The following is a 16,181-nucleotide window of genomic DNA, read 5'->3' on the forward strand; positions in this document are numbered from 1 at the left end:
AAGTGAGAGACTACTGTACCAGGAAAAAACAGGGCTAACCTTTGAGAGTCCAAAATGTGTTTTTGGCCAGTGTTATTTTAATAAAAAGATCTGTAATTTGTCAGGGAAACAAATCTATATATATAAAATGATAAAGTTGTTTGCGCAGTGACTATAACAACAAAACTAAACATCCCAGAAATACGAAATTTGGCAACACAATGCAAAAGGCTTGCCTCCAGGTTACAACAACACAACCACACCACAAAACCACAATCCAGACCCACAAAACTCACAACAACGCATCATGCGATAACAACACAACTAAACGCTCCAGAAATACAAAACTTGGCAACACAATGCAAAAGCCTTGCCTCCCAGTTGTAACAACACAACCACACCACAAAACCACACAGGACCCACAAAACTCACAACAACGCATCATGACTATAACAACACAACTAAACGCCCCAGAAATACAAAACTTGGCAACACAACGCAAAAGCCTTCCCTCCAGGTTGTACCAACACAACCACACCACAAAACCACAATCCGGACCCATAAAACTCACAACAACGCATCGTGACTATAACAACACAACTAAACGCCCCAGAAATACGAAACTTGGCACACAACTAAACGCCCCAGAAATATAAAACTTGACAACACAATGCAAAAGCCTTGCCTCCCGGTTGTAACAACACAACCACACCACAAAACCACAATCCGGACCCACAAAACTCACAACAATGCATTGTGACTATAACAACACAACTAAATGCCCCAGAAATACGAAACTTGGCACACAACTAAACGCCCCAGAAATACAAAATTTGACAACACAACGCAAAAGCCTTGCCTCCCAGTTGTACGAACACAACCAGAACACAAAACCACAATCCGGACCCACAAAACTCACAACAACGCATCATGACTATAACAACACAACTAAACGCCCCAGAAATACAAAACTTGGCAAAACAATGCAAAAGCCTTGCCTCCCAGTTGTAACAACACAACCACACCGGACCCACAAAACTCACAACAGTGCATCATGACTATAACAACACAACTAAACGCCCCAGAAATACAAAACTTGGCACCTAAATAAATGCCCCAGAAATACAAAACTTGGCAACACAACACAAAAGCCTTGCCTCTCAGTTGTAACAACACAAACACACCACAAAACCACAATCAGGACCCACAAAACTCACAACAACGCATTGTGACTATAACAAATACAAAATTTGACAACACAACTCATCCACCTCCCCAATCCCTACATTCACACTTGGCCTCCAAAAAAACAATTACAATAATAACAATGACAACAACAACAACAATAAGAATCAACACCATCACAGGCAAGAAACAGCCAGGCACTGAGGCTGAGAGGCCAGTCAGTGCTACACTGGGCCTCCAAAAAACAATACAGTAGCATCTAACTTATCCAACCTTTATGACCACTACAACAACAATAATAATAAACACCTACACAGGCAAAAAAAAAAAAGACTATTGTACCACAATAAAAATATAAACCGCACTCAGCAGAATCAGACATTACAACCAACAACAAACCAAAGACAACAGGGATCTCAAGCAATTATCAATCAACACAAAAATTGAAGAAGGTAACAGACTTCAAATACTACTACTAATGTGAGTATAAAGAAGGTGGAGGTCACAGCATAAATACAACCTAATGTAGACTGACCAACACCACCAGACTCAGCCACAGCAAGGCGTGGCCGGGCACAGCTAGTTTTCTTTTAGAGGAGACAGGAAGCTAGGAAGGATAAAACGACTTACTCCGAATGGTAGGCGCACTGCAAACCACAGCCATTTTATGTCAATATAATTAAGTAGCAGTCCCTGCTTTCCAAATTATAAACGTTAAAGCATTATTTAATTCCAAGTATCCTAGCATTTCATGCAGACCTCAGATTTGACAAAAGAAAATTCTAGTATAATAATAATACTACCACCACTTGGGAAGTGTTTGACTTGTGATTTTTTGATACGAAATCCAGCATATAGATTTCGTTTGCTGTGTCATACTATGTCTTTGTGTTACTAATAATAATAAAAAAAAACTTTATATATCACCCTATCTCCCCAGGGGACTCAGGGCGGTTTCCAACATGATTAAAAACAATACAATACAATACACATAATAAAAACAGAACCATACAACAATTTAAAAATAATACAAGTAATAAACATAAATACACAACATACAATCCAACAACGAAAAATAAAACTAGTAACAATACTCCATTTATGGGCCGGTTATAGTGACCCAAAGTTCAACACTGGAATGGTCTAGGATGATACGATAGCGTTCAGTATTTCCCATTTGCTAACAAGCAAAGCATTTGGTAACAATGGTGGATCCACCTTTACCTGAATTAGGAAAAAGACATCAACCGGGTGCTCTTCTCCGTGGACGTCGGCATAATGTCCCTGCATCAGGTTTGACAAAAGGGCCACCTGGACGAGGAAAGCGGCTGTCAAGCCGGCGATGGAGGCAGCCATGGAGATCAAGGTGAGCAAGTAGGCCAGGAAGTACTTGATGTTGAAGGCACCAATGCAGTTGTTGACCCAGATGCAGTGATGGTCAAAGCGATGCATGCAGCGGTTGCACACTCCTGAGCAAAACCAGAATAAGAGGGTGACGGTTCCAAGAAACAAGACTTGCCACCAAAGAACAGGTAACCACAGCAGTACATCCATTCTGGGAGGGCTATACTGCTCACCTTTCTATAATAATATTGTAACAAAGTGTGATTTTTTTTATTTACAGATGCCATGTTTAACTGTGTTTTAAAAAGGGTTAATATTTCAGTTAGCACTCAAGAGTTGGTTGCCATGGAGAAGGGGGCGAAGCCAACTGGGTTAGCTGAAGAGAGAGCAGAATTTGGAGGAAAACTCAGTCAGTCAGTGTCTGTGGTCAGCGAACCACAGGGAAGTCTGATTCGCAGTTGGAGGATCAGGGTGGCTCAAATGTGGGATTTTGAGTCAATTCTAAAATAAGTTTGGTGACTTATTTTAGATAGTCTGTGTCCTGATAAGGTACAGGGAAGTCTGATTCTCAGTTGAGGGGATCAGGGAGGCTCAAGAGCTTATTTGAGTCAGTTTAAAATAAGCTTGGTGGCTTATTTTAAGGTAGTCTGTTAGTGGAGAAAGAACTGACGTTTTAAGAAGTTTGGAACACCTCAATATAGTTTTGTAACTGTTCAGTAACGTGCCTCAAACAAGAAGAAAAGTTATTGTAACCATTAAGCTGTGCCTAAATAAACTTGTTATTGTTCTCTCAAACATCTCAGTCTGTCATATATACACACATTAAGAATAAACAAGAAGAAGAAAGAAAAACAAAATTTAAAAAGTCTCCTCTCTAAGTAGCAGTGGCTAAATCTTCCAATAGTGGTGGCAAGAGTTGATAATCCCCTTAACATTTGGTGGCAGCATTATAAACCCTTTGTAATTTGGTGGCAGCGTAAATAAACATCTTTAATAACTGGTGGCAGCGGATATAGTTATATATATAATATAAATATAATTAATTAATAGGAACTCCTCCACGTCTCCGCAATCAGTGTCAGAGGTGGGATTTTTGGAAGGATTTCTCCCCCTTTCTGACATCGCCACAAATATAAAAAATGAGAAAGAAGAAGGAGAGGAGGAAGTAGTAGCAGTAGCAGCAGCAGTAGTATTATTTCTTGCCTGCCTCTTCCCAAGGCTCAGGGTGGATACAACATAGAATTGCAACAGATAACTAAAAACGTAAAACTACCCCAAAGCCAATCATCCTACCGCAATGCTTCGACCGGGCGGGTTTCTTCACTTTACAGGTAATGCACTCGGCACCTGTCTCGAACATCACACCATCATAGGGATAGGAATGGAGGAACAGGGCCTGGTTGGATTTGGTGATGGCACCTGAGGAGAGAAAGCGGGGAGAGTGGAATCGCCCCAGCCCATTCGAGTGCGATATGGAACCATTCAGACACAGATTTATTATTACCACACCTTTTGTGTGCAGAGGATTTACCTGGCACTATCAGCCTCAGGCCAAAGAGCCCTTACCTGGGTCACTTCTGGAGCAGAGGATGAAGAAGACCATGTTCACGATCAGCAAAAGGTAAGGCAGGAGGAGGGAAGGAGTGCCAAACTCCAGTTTCTTGCAATAGCCGAAGACTTCCCAGGTGAATTCGGCAAACACCAAAGCCTCCAGGACCAGGTGCAGGGCCATAAATAGCCTGTTTTTGGAAGAAGAAAAAGGACACACAGCAAAAAAAAGAGGTCGGTGATGTTTTCAGATGGAAATGCTACACTCTTTTCAAGGATAAACTATCCTTGAGAAGGAGCAACAATAGCCCAATTTAACATTTTTGAGTAGGGAAATCCTAAGGCTAATTGCTTCAAACCAGTGGTTCTCAACCTGTGGTTCAACTGGTTTAACTGCTTTAAACCCATTTTGCAAAGTGGTGGCTATTCAAGAGCCCATGAGGGCCAACAACCAGCCAAAGGGAGGAAAGAAGGAAGGAAGGATGGAAGGCAGGAGCAAATGGAGGAGCAGAACGAGCAGAACATACCTGGAATGGAAGAGTCCATTAAATACCCTCTGAACAGCTCCTTGAACCTGGACTGGGATTATATGTGAAATGGCCTGCATTAAAAAAGATGATGATAGTGATGATGATGATGTTGAAAATAATAATAATACTAATAATAATAATAATAATAATAATAGCCAAGATCAAAAAATCAGCTAATGACCCAAAATGCAGACTGTGCAAGGAAACCGACGAAACCATTGATCATCTCCTCAGCTGTTGTAAGAAAATTGCACAGACAGACTACAAACAGAGGCACAACTATGTGGCCCAAATGATTCATTGGAACTTATGCCTCAAGTACCACCTCCCAGCAGCAAAGAACTGGTGGGATCACAAACCTGCAAAAGTATTGGAAAATGAGCACGCAAAGATACTGTGGGACTTCCGAATCCAGACTGACAAAGTTCTGGAACACAACACACCAGACATCACAGTTGTGGAAAAGAAAAAGGTTTGGATCATTGATGTCGCCATCCCAGGTGACAGTCGCATTGACGAAAAACAACAGGAAAAACTCAGCCGCTATCAGGACCTCAAGATTGAACTTCAAAGACTCTGGCAGAAACCAGTCCAGGTGGTCCCGGTGGTGATGGGCACATTGGGTGCCGTGCCAAAAGATCTCAGCTGGCATTTGGAAACAATAGACAATTGACAAAATTACGATCTGCCAACTGCAAAAGGCCACCCTGCTGGGATCTGCACGCATCATCCGAAAATACATCACACAGTCCTAGACACTTGGGAAGTGTTCGACTTGTGATTTTGTGATATGAAATCCAGCATATCTATCTTGTTTGCTGTGTCATAATAAAATAATAATAATAATAATAATAATAATAATAATAATAATAATAATAATGTTAGTTCAGAATCCTTCTTCTGGATCAGGGTATTTCCTCCCTTCTAGTGTAGAGAAGCCTGCATTTAAAGCCAAAATGACTGAATGAAGAATGCTGTATTTTGAACATCTCTTTAAACAGTGGGATCAATTGGGAAAGTCTATGATGTTTGGAAAAGATGAAGGCAGTCAGAAAATTGTACAAAGAGTTATACATTGGAGTTACAAGTTTAGAAGATCCTTGGCGAAGAGAAGTTACACGTAAAAGAGACCCTGAAGCCTTTCTTACCTGTGTGATTCCCGTGAAATACCTTGAGTGGAAGCTTTGATTACTTGTAGAATAGAGGCAGAGCAGGACGAGGCACAGTAGGACCAAGGCCAGGTAAAGCAGGAAGAGGACCAGGAAATCCATCCTGGAAAAAATGGACAAGGGTTGGTCAGTAAGAAGCCAGCCTTCCCCTATGCCTTTGGAGTCTGCCTTCCACATCTGCTAGGGTTAAGGGCAAGGGTCCCCAAACTTTTTAAACAGGGGCCCAGTTCATGATCCTTTGGACCGTTGGAGGACCGGACTATAGTTGGCCACCAAGCAATAATAATAATTAACAACAACAACAACAATAATAATAAAAAAGAGGGTTGGAAGAGACCCTTTGGGCCATTGAGTCCAATGCCCTTCTGCCTTTGTGCACCGAAAGCACAAGCAAAGCACCCCTGACAGATGGCCACCCAGACTCAATAATAATAATAATAATAATAATAATAATAATAATAATAAAGAGGGTTGGAAGAGACCCCTTGGGCCATTTAGTCCAACCCCCTTCTGCCTCTGTGCACCAAAAGCACAAGCAAAGCATCCCTGACAGATGGCCACCCAGCCTCAATGTTGGTAATAATAATAATAATAATAATAATAATAATAATAATAATAATAATAATAATAATACAGGGTTTTGGAACACAATACTCCTGACCTCACAATCGTGTTAAAAAACAAAGTATGGATTACTGATGTTGCAATACCAGGTGACAGCAAGATTGAGGAGAAACAACTGGAAAAGCTGACACGATATGAGGATTTAAAGATCGAATTATAAAGACTCTGGCACAAGCCAGTCAAGGTGGTCCCAGTGGTGATCGGCACACTGGGTGCAGTGCCTCAAGACCTTGGCCTGCACTTAAACACAATCGGCGCTGACAAAGTTACCATCTGCCAGCTGTAGAAGGCCACCTTACTGGGACCTGCACGTATTATTCGCCGATACATCACACAGTCCTAGACACTTGGGAAGTGTTCGGAATATGATCCAGTACAACAGCCAGCAGAGTGTCTGCTGTGGACTCATCTTGTTGTGTTTCAAACAATAATAATAATAATAATAATAATAATAATAATAATAATAATAATAATAATAATTGTTGTAAGAGAAGAAGAGACCCCTTGGGTCATTTAGCCCAACCCCCTTCTGCCCTTGTGCCATGGGGGCCAGATAAATGGCTTCGATGGGCCGCATCCGGCTCTCGGGCCTTAGTTTAGGGCCCCTGTGAATGTGGAAGAATGGAACCAAAAGAACCCAAACTCTATTATACTATGTAACAAAATTTGAAATTTTTTCTATTCCTGGTTTGAAAGTGATATTTCCTATTTAACTATGCGGTCCTTATTTTGAATGTAGTTGTTCTGCTCTAGAAACTTCCTTTTTGTGGCTGCCACAAGGAGGCTTTTAAGCAGAGGCTGGATGGCCATAAGTCGGGGGTGCTTTGATAGTGCTTTTCCGCACAGAATTTATTTACCATATTTATACCCCACCCTTCTCACCAACCAAGCGATAACTATAACTCCTACCTTGGGGCCAACCAAGGTAAGAGTTATAGTTATTATTGGATTGCTGTGAGTCTTTCGGGCTGTATGGCCATGAAGCTTTCAACACCTCATAACGTCTGAGGATGCCTGCAATAGATGTGGGTGAAATGTCAGGAGAGAATGCTGCAGGAACATGGCCACTCAGCCCGAAAGATTCACAGCAACCCAGTGATTCCAGCCATGAAAGCCTTGAACAACACATACTGTAGTTATTATTGTTTGGAGTCATCAATGTTGTTGTTGTTGATGTTGTTTATTTATTTATTTCCATCATTTCTATCCCATCCTTCTCACCCGAAGGGACTCAGGGCGGCTTACAAAACTGGCAGAATTCGATTCCAATTGTTGTTGTTGTTGTTATTTGGGGTCAATCACGACAGGAGGAAGAGAATAGTTATTTATTTATTTACTTACTACATTTATGTCCCGCTCTTCTCACCCCGAAGGGGACTCAGAGTGGCTTACAAATCAAATGTACATACAATATATTATTAGCATAGCACAATATAAGCATAGTAATTTAATGAAATTAATATATTGTACTATATCATTATATGGTAATATTATTAGTAACTAGCTGTGTCCGGCCACACGTTGCTGTGGTGAAGTATGGTGGTATGGGAAATAAAGTATTGAGGAATTGGTGGTAGTTAAGGTAAAGGGTAAAGGTTTTCCCCTGACATTAAGTCCATTATAAATGGGTTATATAGCTGTGTGGAAGGGCCTTGAGTCTACACTGCCATATAATCCAGTTAAAATCAGATAATCTGATAATCTGAGTTAAAATCAAATAAGGTCCGGGCTGTGGTGCAGGCAGGAGAGCAAACCAGCTGCAGTTAATTGCAATGAATCACTCTGACCAGGAGGTCATGAGTTCAAGGCCCGCTCGGAGCCTATGTTTGTTTGTCTTTGTATTTAATGCTGTAAATAAATAAATAATCTGTATTTTATAGGCAATGGGGAAGAGGCATAAGTGAGGCCTAACTCTGCCTGTCCCCTGTGCTGAGTGGATTGCTAGGAGACCAAGTGGGCAGAGCTTAGCCTTCTAACTGGCAGCAATTGGATAAAAACAATTATTCCTCTCCCTCTAATTAGGACTTTATTTTTCTTTCCTTTTTGTTGTATGAACGTAGAGGCATGGATGAGGGGTTGTGCTGCCAAGTTTAGTGTTTCTGGGATGTGTAGTTTTGTTGTTTGTCCTAGGCCGAAATTTCATAACCCTTTTATATATATAGATACAGTAGAGTCTCACCTATCCAACGTAAACAGGCCGGCAGAATGTTGGATAAGCGAATATGTTGGATAATAAGGAGAGATTAAGGAAAAGCCTATTAAACATTAAATTAGGTTATGATTTTACAAATTAAGCACCAGAACATCATGTTATACAACAAATTTGACAGAAAAAGTAGTTCAATACACAGTAATGCCATGTAGTAATTACTGTATTTACAAATTTAGCACCAAAATATCATGATGTATTGAAAGCATTGACTACAAAAATGCGTTGGATAATCCAGAACGTTGGATAAGCGAGTGTTGGATAAGTGAGACTCTACTGTAATATATATTTTATATTATTATATTATTATTAGTACAGCAGAGTCTCACTTAGCCAACATAAACGGGCCGGCAGAACGTTGGATAAGCGAATATGTTGGATAATAAGGAGGGATTAAGGAAAAGCCTATTATACATCAAATTAGGTTATGATTTTACAAATTAAGCACCAAAACATCACGTTATACAACAAATTTGACAGAAAAAGTAGTTCAATATGCAGTAATGCTATGTAGTAATTACTGTATTTACGAATTTAGCACCAAAATATCACAATGTATTGAAAACATTGATTACAAAAATGCATTGGATAATCCAGAATGTTGGATAAGCGAGAGTTGGATAAGTGAGACTCTACTGTATAATATTGTATTACATTATTGCTGTTACTACATTCATTTATTGGGGTGACCCAAAGTAGCAGTAATAGGAGTTGCTGTTATTGTTATTTACGTCTCGCTTTTCCTCCACACTTGGAAAGGAATCCCGTTCAAGACTTAAAAAAGTAAATATTATACATATTATGATATCAAAACAATGAATAAAATAGCAGAATGGAATGTGAAGAGATAAAAAAGCTCAGTTCGGTCAGTTTATTTATTAATTAAATAAATTATTATTAATTTATAATAATAATAATATTTATTATTATTATTATTATTATTATTATTATTATTATTATTATTATTATTATTATTATTATTCGGTCAGTAAAAATGGGGTACATGAGGGGCTATTGGGGTTACCTAGCAACGAAGCAGGAGCGCAGCTCTCAACTTCTTCTTGAGCGCCGCCATCTTGGCAGCGGAAGTGACATAGAGGTCTCTCCTAGAGTGTCCTGGCTTAAATTGGTTGCCGTGGCGACGCGAACGCTCCTGCAGCGACGCCGGAGGGGAGATAATCAACCCGGCGCATGCGCACTGGGACCAGGAGTCATCTGAGGACACTGGGGGAGAACTGCAGCTCCCATTATCCACCAAGTTGCATGTTCTTTACTTCAATGGACACTGGCTATGCTGTTTAAGGGATTTTAGGAGTTATGCTAAAAAAAAAAGTAACTTTCCCAAGCTCTCATTTCTATCAGAGAGAGCTTTTAGGTAATACAGTTTGAGAATCCCTTGTTGTTGTTGTTGTTGTTATTGTTGTTATGGAACATTTCCAAATAAGGATGATGATGGTGATGGAGGAGGTGCATTTGCAGATAAGGATTATCATTATCATTAATATTATTATGCACAGTTCCAGATAAGGAAGATAATATGATGATGGGCATTTCCAGATAAGGATTATTGTTGTTGTTGTTGTTGTTGTTGTTGTTGTTATTATTTATTTCCAGATAAGGAGGAGAAGGAGGAGGACGGGCATTTCCAGATAAGGATTATTATTATCATTATTATTATTGAGCATTTCCAGTTAATAATAATAATAATAATAATTATTATTATTATTATCATCATCATCCTTATGGAGCGTTTCCAGATAAGGATGATGGTGATGATGATGATGATGAAGTAATTCCAGATAAGGATATTGTTATTGTTATTATTATTATTGAGCATTTCCAGATAAGGATTATTATTATTATTATTATTATTATTATTATTATTATTGAGCATTTCCAGATAAGAATTATTATTATTATTATTATCATCATCATCCTTATGAAGCGTTTCCAGATAAAGATGATGGTGATAATGATGATGAAGTAATTCCAGATAAGGATATTGTTATTGTTATTATTATTATTGAGCATTTCCAGATAAGGATTATTATTATTATTATCATCATCATCATCATCATCCTCCTTATGGAGCGTTTCCAGATAAGGATGATGATGATTAAATATTTCCAGATAAGGATATTATTATTATTATTATTAAGCATTTCCAGATAAGGATTGTCATCATCATTATCATCATCATCATCGTTATGGAGCGTTTCCAGGTAAGGATGATGATGATGATGAAGTAATTCCAGATAAGGATATTGTTACTGTTATAGTTATTATTATTGAGCATTTCCAGATAAGGATCATCATCATCATCATCATCATAATTATGAAATGTTAGGAGATAATGCTTCTGGAACATGGCCATTCAGTCCGGAAAACTCACAGCAACCCATTATTATTACAGTAGAGTCTCACTTATCCAACACTTGCTTATCCAGCGTTCTGGATTATCCAACACATTTTTGTAGTTAATGTTTTCAATATACCGTGATATTTTGGTGCTAAATTCGTAAATACAGTAATTACTACATAGCATTACTGTGTATTGAACTAATTTTTCTCTCAAATTTGTTGTATAACATGATGTTTTGGTGCTTAATTTGTAAAATTATAACCTAATTTGATGTTTAATAGGCTTTTCCTTAATCTCCTTATTATCCAACATATTCGCTTATCCAACATTCTGCCAGCCCGTTTACGTTGGATAAGCGAGACTCTACTGTATTATTATTATTATTATTATTATTATTATTATTATTGAACATTTCCAGATAAGGATGATGATGATGACAGACCATTTCCAGATAAGATATTATTATTATTATTATTGAGCACATCCAGATTAGGATAACTGCATTACTATTTTTATAGAACATTTCCAGATAAAGGTGATGATGATGATGATTTAGTATCATACTTTTATCTCTTGTCCAAGATATAAGCTCTCCCTAAGGAGATCAGGTTAGCTCCTTCCCTGCCCATTTTCTGTCGGGAATTGAAAACATGGTTGTTTCAGAGCACGTTTGAATGAATAGGCCCAAAAGAGCTGTCATTAGAATACTTCTTTCTGTTTTAAAAGCGTATGGCACTTTATCACTGTTACTCATTTCCATGATACAGCACTTTATGAAACCTGTCCCCGCTGGTTTGCTTTTAATTACTCTGAATGTATCTGCTTGGATTTTAACGTATTGTCCATTATTTTATTTTGTGTATCGTTGGAATGTTTTAAGTTTTTGTCAAATATGTTGTTTCGGGCTTGTCCCTGTTGTGAGCCGCCCCAAGTCCCTTCGGGGAGATGGGGCGGGATATAAAAATAAAGTTTATTACTATTTATTGTTATAATGCAAATTATAACATTAAAAAACAATGGATTTTAAAATCTTAAACCAGAAAGCACACATGAATCAAAATCACTTAAATTGCAATAAAGAATAATCTAAATAGCCTACAAGAGCCATCCTTTCCAGCTCTCTCTTTAAGACCTTTCTTATTTTAAGGTGCACACTTGGACTGCAAAGGCTGAAGACCTTGCAAAACTACAAGTCCCGGGACCCCATGCATGGCACCATGGCAGTCCGAAAGGTGCTAAACTGCATCCGTTTGGCAATGCGGACTGTTTTCTGTGCTTGTGCCATGTGCTGTGAGCTCCTCTCCCGGCCAAGGCTGCCCTGCACATGACTGCCCTATTAGGTTACCATCCCAGGATAGAGTTTGCCATAGAAACCCAACCCGTAACCGATCCCGTTGTGCCAAAGAGGCGGCTGTGGCGCTTTCGTTGGGCGGCGGACCCTGCACACAGTAAGTCAGGTAAGGCTGATTCAACTTCATTCCCAGAACTGTGTGCATCCGAGTGTGAACAGACACACAGATGTATCTACACTGTAGGATGAATGTGGTTTTGTGCCACTTTTATTATGGCTCAATGCTAGGGAGCCCTGGGAGTTGCAGCATGGCATGGTATCCATGCTCTCTGGCAGGGAAGGCGAAAGACTTTGTTAAACTCTCAGATTCCGTAGCAAGCATCCTAAAACTCCAGCCCTCCAGCTGTTTGGGCCTCCAACTCCCAGAAGCCCTAGCCAGCTTGTTCAATGGTCAGGAATTCTGGGAGTTGGAGGCCTAAACAGCTGGAGGGCTAGAGACTGAGGATGCCTGTTCCATAGCATTGAACAGCTAAAACAGCTAAAGTGTATTGATTCTGCAGGGGAGATGGGCCCTTAGACTATACGCATAAGCCTTTGCTTTCCATCTTGTCCATCTCCCTCTTGAATAATAATAATAATAATAATAATTGTCCATATGGACCCTTAGACTATATGCATAAGCCTTCCCTTTCCATCTTGTCCATCTCCTTCTTGAATAATAATAATAATAATAATAATAATAATAATTGTCTATATGGACCCTTAGACTATATGCATAAGCCTTCCCTTTCCATCTTGTCCATCTCCTCCTTGAATAATAATAATAATAATAATAATAATAATAATAATAATAATAATAATAATAATTGTCCATATGGATTCTTAGACTATATGCATAAGCCTTCGCTTTCCATCTTGTCCATCTCCTTCTTGAATAATAATAATAATAATAATAATAATAATAATTGTCCATTTGGACCCTTAGACTATATGCATAAGCCTTCCCTTTCCATCTTGTCCATCTCCTCCTTGAATAATAATAATACTAATAATAATAATAATAATAATAATTGTCCATATGGATTCTTAGACTATATGCATAAGCCTTCGCTTTCCATCTTGTCCATCTCCTTCTTGAATAATAATAATAATAATAATAATAATAATAATAATAATAATAATTGTCCACATGGACCCTTAGACTATATGCATAAGCCTTCGCTTTCCATCTTGTCCATCTCCTTCTTGAATAATAATAATAATAATAATAATAATAATTCTCCATATATTATTTCTCTTGGGCAGACTTTGTATTTGATGGGATGAACCAAGCTATTTGGCCAGAAATTGAAAAGCACAGGATATTATATTTTTGCAAATGGTAGGTTTACATGAAGTCCTAAGGAGTGGATCGACGGCAAATCAGATAATATAGGATTATCATTATTGACACAACAAACGAGATCTATATGCTAGATTTTGTATTACAAAATCACAAGTTGAACACTTTCTAAGTGTTTAGGACTGTGTGATGTATTTTCAGATGATGCGCCACACAGTCCTAAAAATTATTATTATTATTATTGACACAATGACATAGGATGACACAGCAAACAAGATAGATATGCTGGATTTCGTATCACAAAATCACAAGTTGAACACTTCCCAAGCGTTTAGGACTGTATTATTATTATTATTATTATTATTATTATTATTATTATTATTATTATGATGTTGTCAAAGTCTTTCATGGCCGGAATCACTGGGTTACTGCTGCATGCTAGAACATGGCCAATACAGCCCGAAAAACTCACAGCAACATATTATTATTATATTATTATGACACAGCAAACAAGATAGATATGCTGGATTTCATATCACAAAAGCACAAGTCAAACACTTCTCAAGTGTCTAGGACTGTGTGATGTATTTTCGGATGATGCGTGCAGATCCCAGTCGGGTGGCCTTTTGCAGTTGGCAGATCGTGATTTTGTCAATGTCTATTGTTTCCAAATGCCGGCTGAGATCTTTTGGCACGGCACCCAGTGTGCCCATCACCACCAATTATTATTATTGTTATTATTATTATTATTATTATTACTATTACTATCTTTCTTTATATCCCAACTTTATATCCTGTCACACACTGTGATCAATGTAAAGCAAAGCAAATCGCTTTGCCCAGAATTGCACACACAGGTTTATTCCAAGTGACCAAAACTCAAGTGAGTGAGTCTATGACTTCCATCCATCAAGGTGCAATACTTTTTTATTGATGCAGCTTAGGCTCGCATTGGCCTTTTTAGCCGCTGCACCACACTGTGGACTCATATTCAGGTTGTTCCTTAACAAGGCTTGGTTTCCAGGCTTTGGTGGCCCTTCTCGGGACACAGTTGAGCTTTGCAATATCTTTATGACTTCTCTGAACCTGGATGCTATATTTTCCTTTATGCTTGATGGCTAGGGACGATGGTGGGCCTTCACTGTCCCTTTCTGAAGCCCCCCTGGGGGGTCTCAGGCCACTCTCTGACCCCAAGGCTGTGGCATAAGCGCCTTTCTCTGCTTGCTCAGCCCCTGCCTCTAATCCCATTGAGCCCTTTGACAGCCTCAGATCCCAGGGAGGTTGCAGCAGGCATGGCTGGTGCTTAGTGGAGGAGATGCTCTCCCTTTGGAGATCTCTCTACTAAACAAGCCAAGGAAGAAAGGGAAGGGGGGAGAGGAAGAGAAGGAAGGAAAGATAGAAAGAAGACAAGGGAGAGGAGGGAAGAAGAGAAGGAAGGAAGGCAAGCAGACAGGAAGAGAAGGAAGGAAAGATAAAAAGAAAGAATACAAGGGAGGGAAGGAAAGAAAGCAAACAGAGAGGAAGAGAAGGAAGGAAGGAAGGAAGGAAGGAAGGAAGGAAGGAAGGAAGGAAGGAAGGAAGGAAGGAAGGAAGGAAGGAAGGAAGGAAGGCAGGCAGGCAGGCAGGCAGGCAGGCAGGCAGGCAAGTAGACAGAGGACGAGAAGGAAGGAAAGATAGAAAGAAAGAATACAAGTGAGGGAAGGAAAGAAAGCAAACAGAGAGGAAGAGAAGGAAGGAAGGAAGGAAGGCAGGAAGGAAGGAAGGAAGGAAGGAAGGAAGGCAAGTAGACAGAGGACGAGAAGGAAGGAAAGATAGAAAGAAAGAAGACAAGGGAGGGAAGGAGGGAAGGAAAGCAAACAGGGAGGAAGAGGAGGAAGGAAAGATAGAAGGAAGGGAGGAAGGGAGGAAGGAAAGATAGAAGGAAGGAAGACAAGGGGAGGAAAAGAAGAAAGGAAGGTGGTCAAGTAAATAGGAAGAGAAGGAAAGATAGAAAGAAGGAAGACAAGGGGAGGGAGGGAGGAAGAGAAGGAAGGAAGGAAGGAAAGAAGGAAGACAGGCAGGCAGGAAGGCAAGCAAAGAAGGAAAAAAGGAAGGAAAGATAGAAGACAAGAGAGAGGAGGGCAGAAGAGAAGAAAGGAAGGAAAGCAGACAGAGAAAGAGAAGGAAGGAAAGATAGAAAGAAAGCAGACAAGGGAGGGAAGGAAAGCAAACAGGGAGGAAGAGAAGGAAGGAAGGAAGGCAAGAAAAAGGAGGGGAAAAGGAAGGAAAGATAGAAAAAAGACAAGGCAGAGGAGGAAAGAAGAGAAGGAAGGAAGGCAAGCAGACAGAGGAAGAGAAGGAAGGAAAGATAGAAATAAAGAAGACAAGGGAGGGAAGGAAGGAAAGCAAACAGGAAGAGAAGGAAGGAAGGAAGGAAGGAAGGAAGGAAGGAAGGAAGGAAGGAAGGAAGGAAGGAAAGCAAAGGAGGGGAAAAGGAAGGAAAGATAGAAAAAAGACAAGGCAGAGGAGGGAAGAAGAGAAGGAAGGAAGGCAAGCAGACAGAGGAAGAGAAGGAAGGAAAGATAGAAAGAAAGAAGACAAGGGAGGGAAGGAGGGAAG

The 16,181-nt window shown here is 39.5% G+C and overlaps 1 protein-coding gene across 2 annotated transcripts in view; it reads right to left on the bottom strand.

The window, feature by feature from the left end:
• zdhhc4 (zinc finger DHHC-type palmitoyltransferase 4) overlaps positions 1–16,181 on the bottom strand; it is a 61,356-nt gene that overhangs the window by 705 nt on the left and 44,470 nt on the right. The window contains exons 1-6 of one of the 2 annotated variants that reach the window (XM_008123118.3): positions 9,613–9,730; positions 5,735–5,858; positions 4,584–4,657; positions 4,075–4,247; positions 3,802–3,927; positions 2,389–2,633 (exon numbers count right to left, since the gene is read on the bottom strand). In XM_008123118.3, the coding sequence (XP_008121325.1) occupies positions 2,389–2,633; positions 3,802–3,927; positions 4,075–4,247; positions 4,584–4,657; positions 5,735–5,857 (741 nt within the window). In that variant the 5' untranslated portion in view covers position 5,858; positions 9,613–9,730. Of the gene's footprint in view, positions 1–2,388; positions 2,634–3,801; positions 3,928–4,074; positions 4,248–4,583; positions 4,658–5,734; positions 5,859–9,612; positions 9,731–16,181 lie in introns of those variants that run through there. The other variant, XM_062964686.1, reaches the window with a different exon arrangement.

The sequence above is a fragment of the Anolis carolinensis genome, unplaced genomic scaffold, assembly GCF_035594765.1.
Source record: "Anolis carolinensis isolate JA03-04 unplaced genomic scaffold, rAnoCar3.1.pri scaffold_13, whole genome shotgun sequence".
NCBI lineage: Eukaryota > Metazoa > Chordata > Lepidosauria > Squamata > Dactyloidae > Anolis > Anolis carolinensis.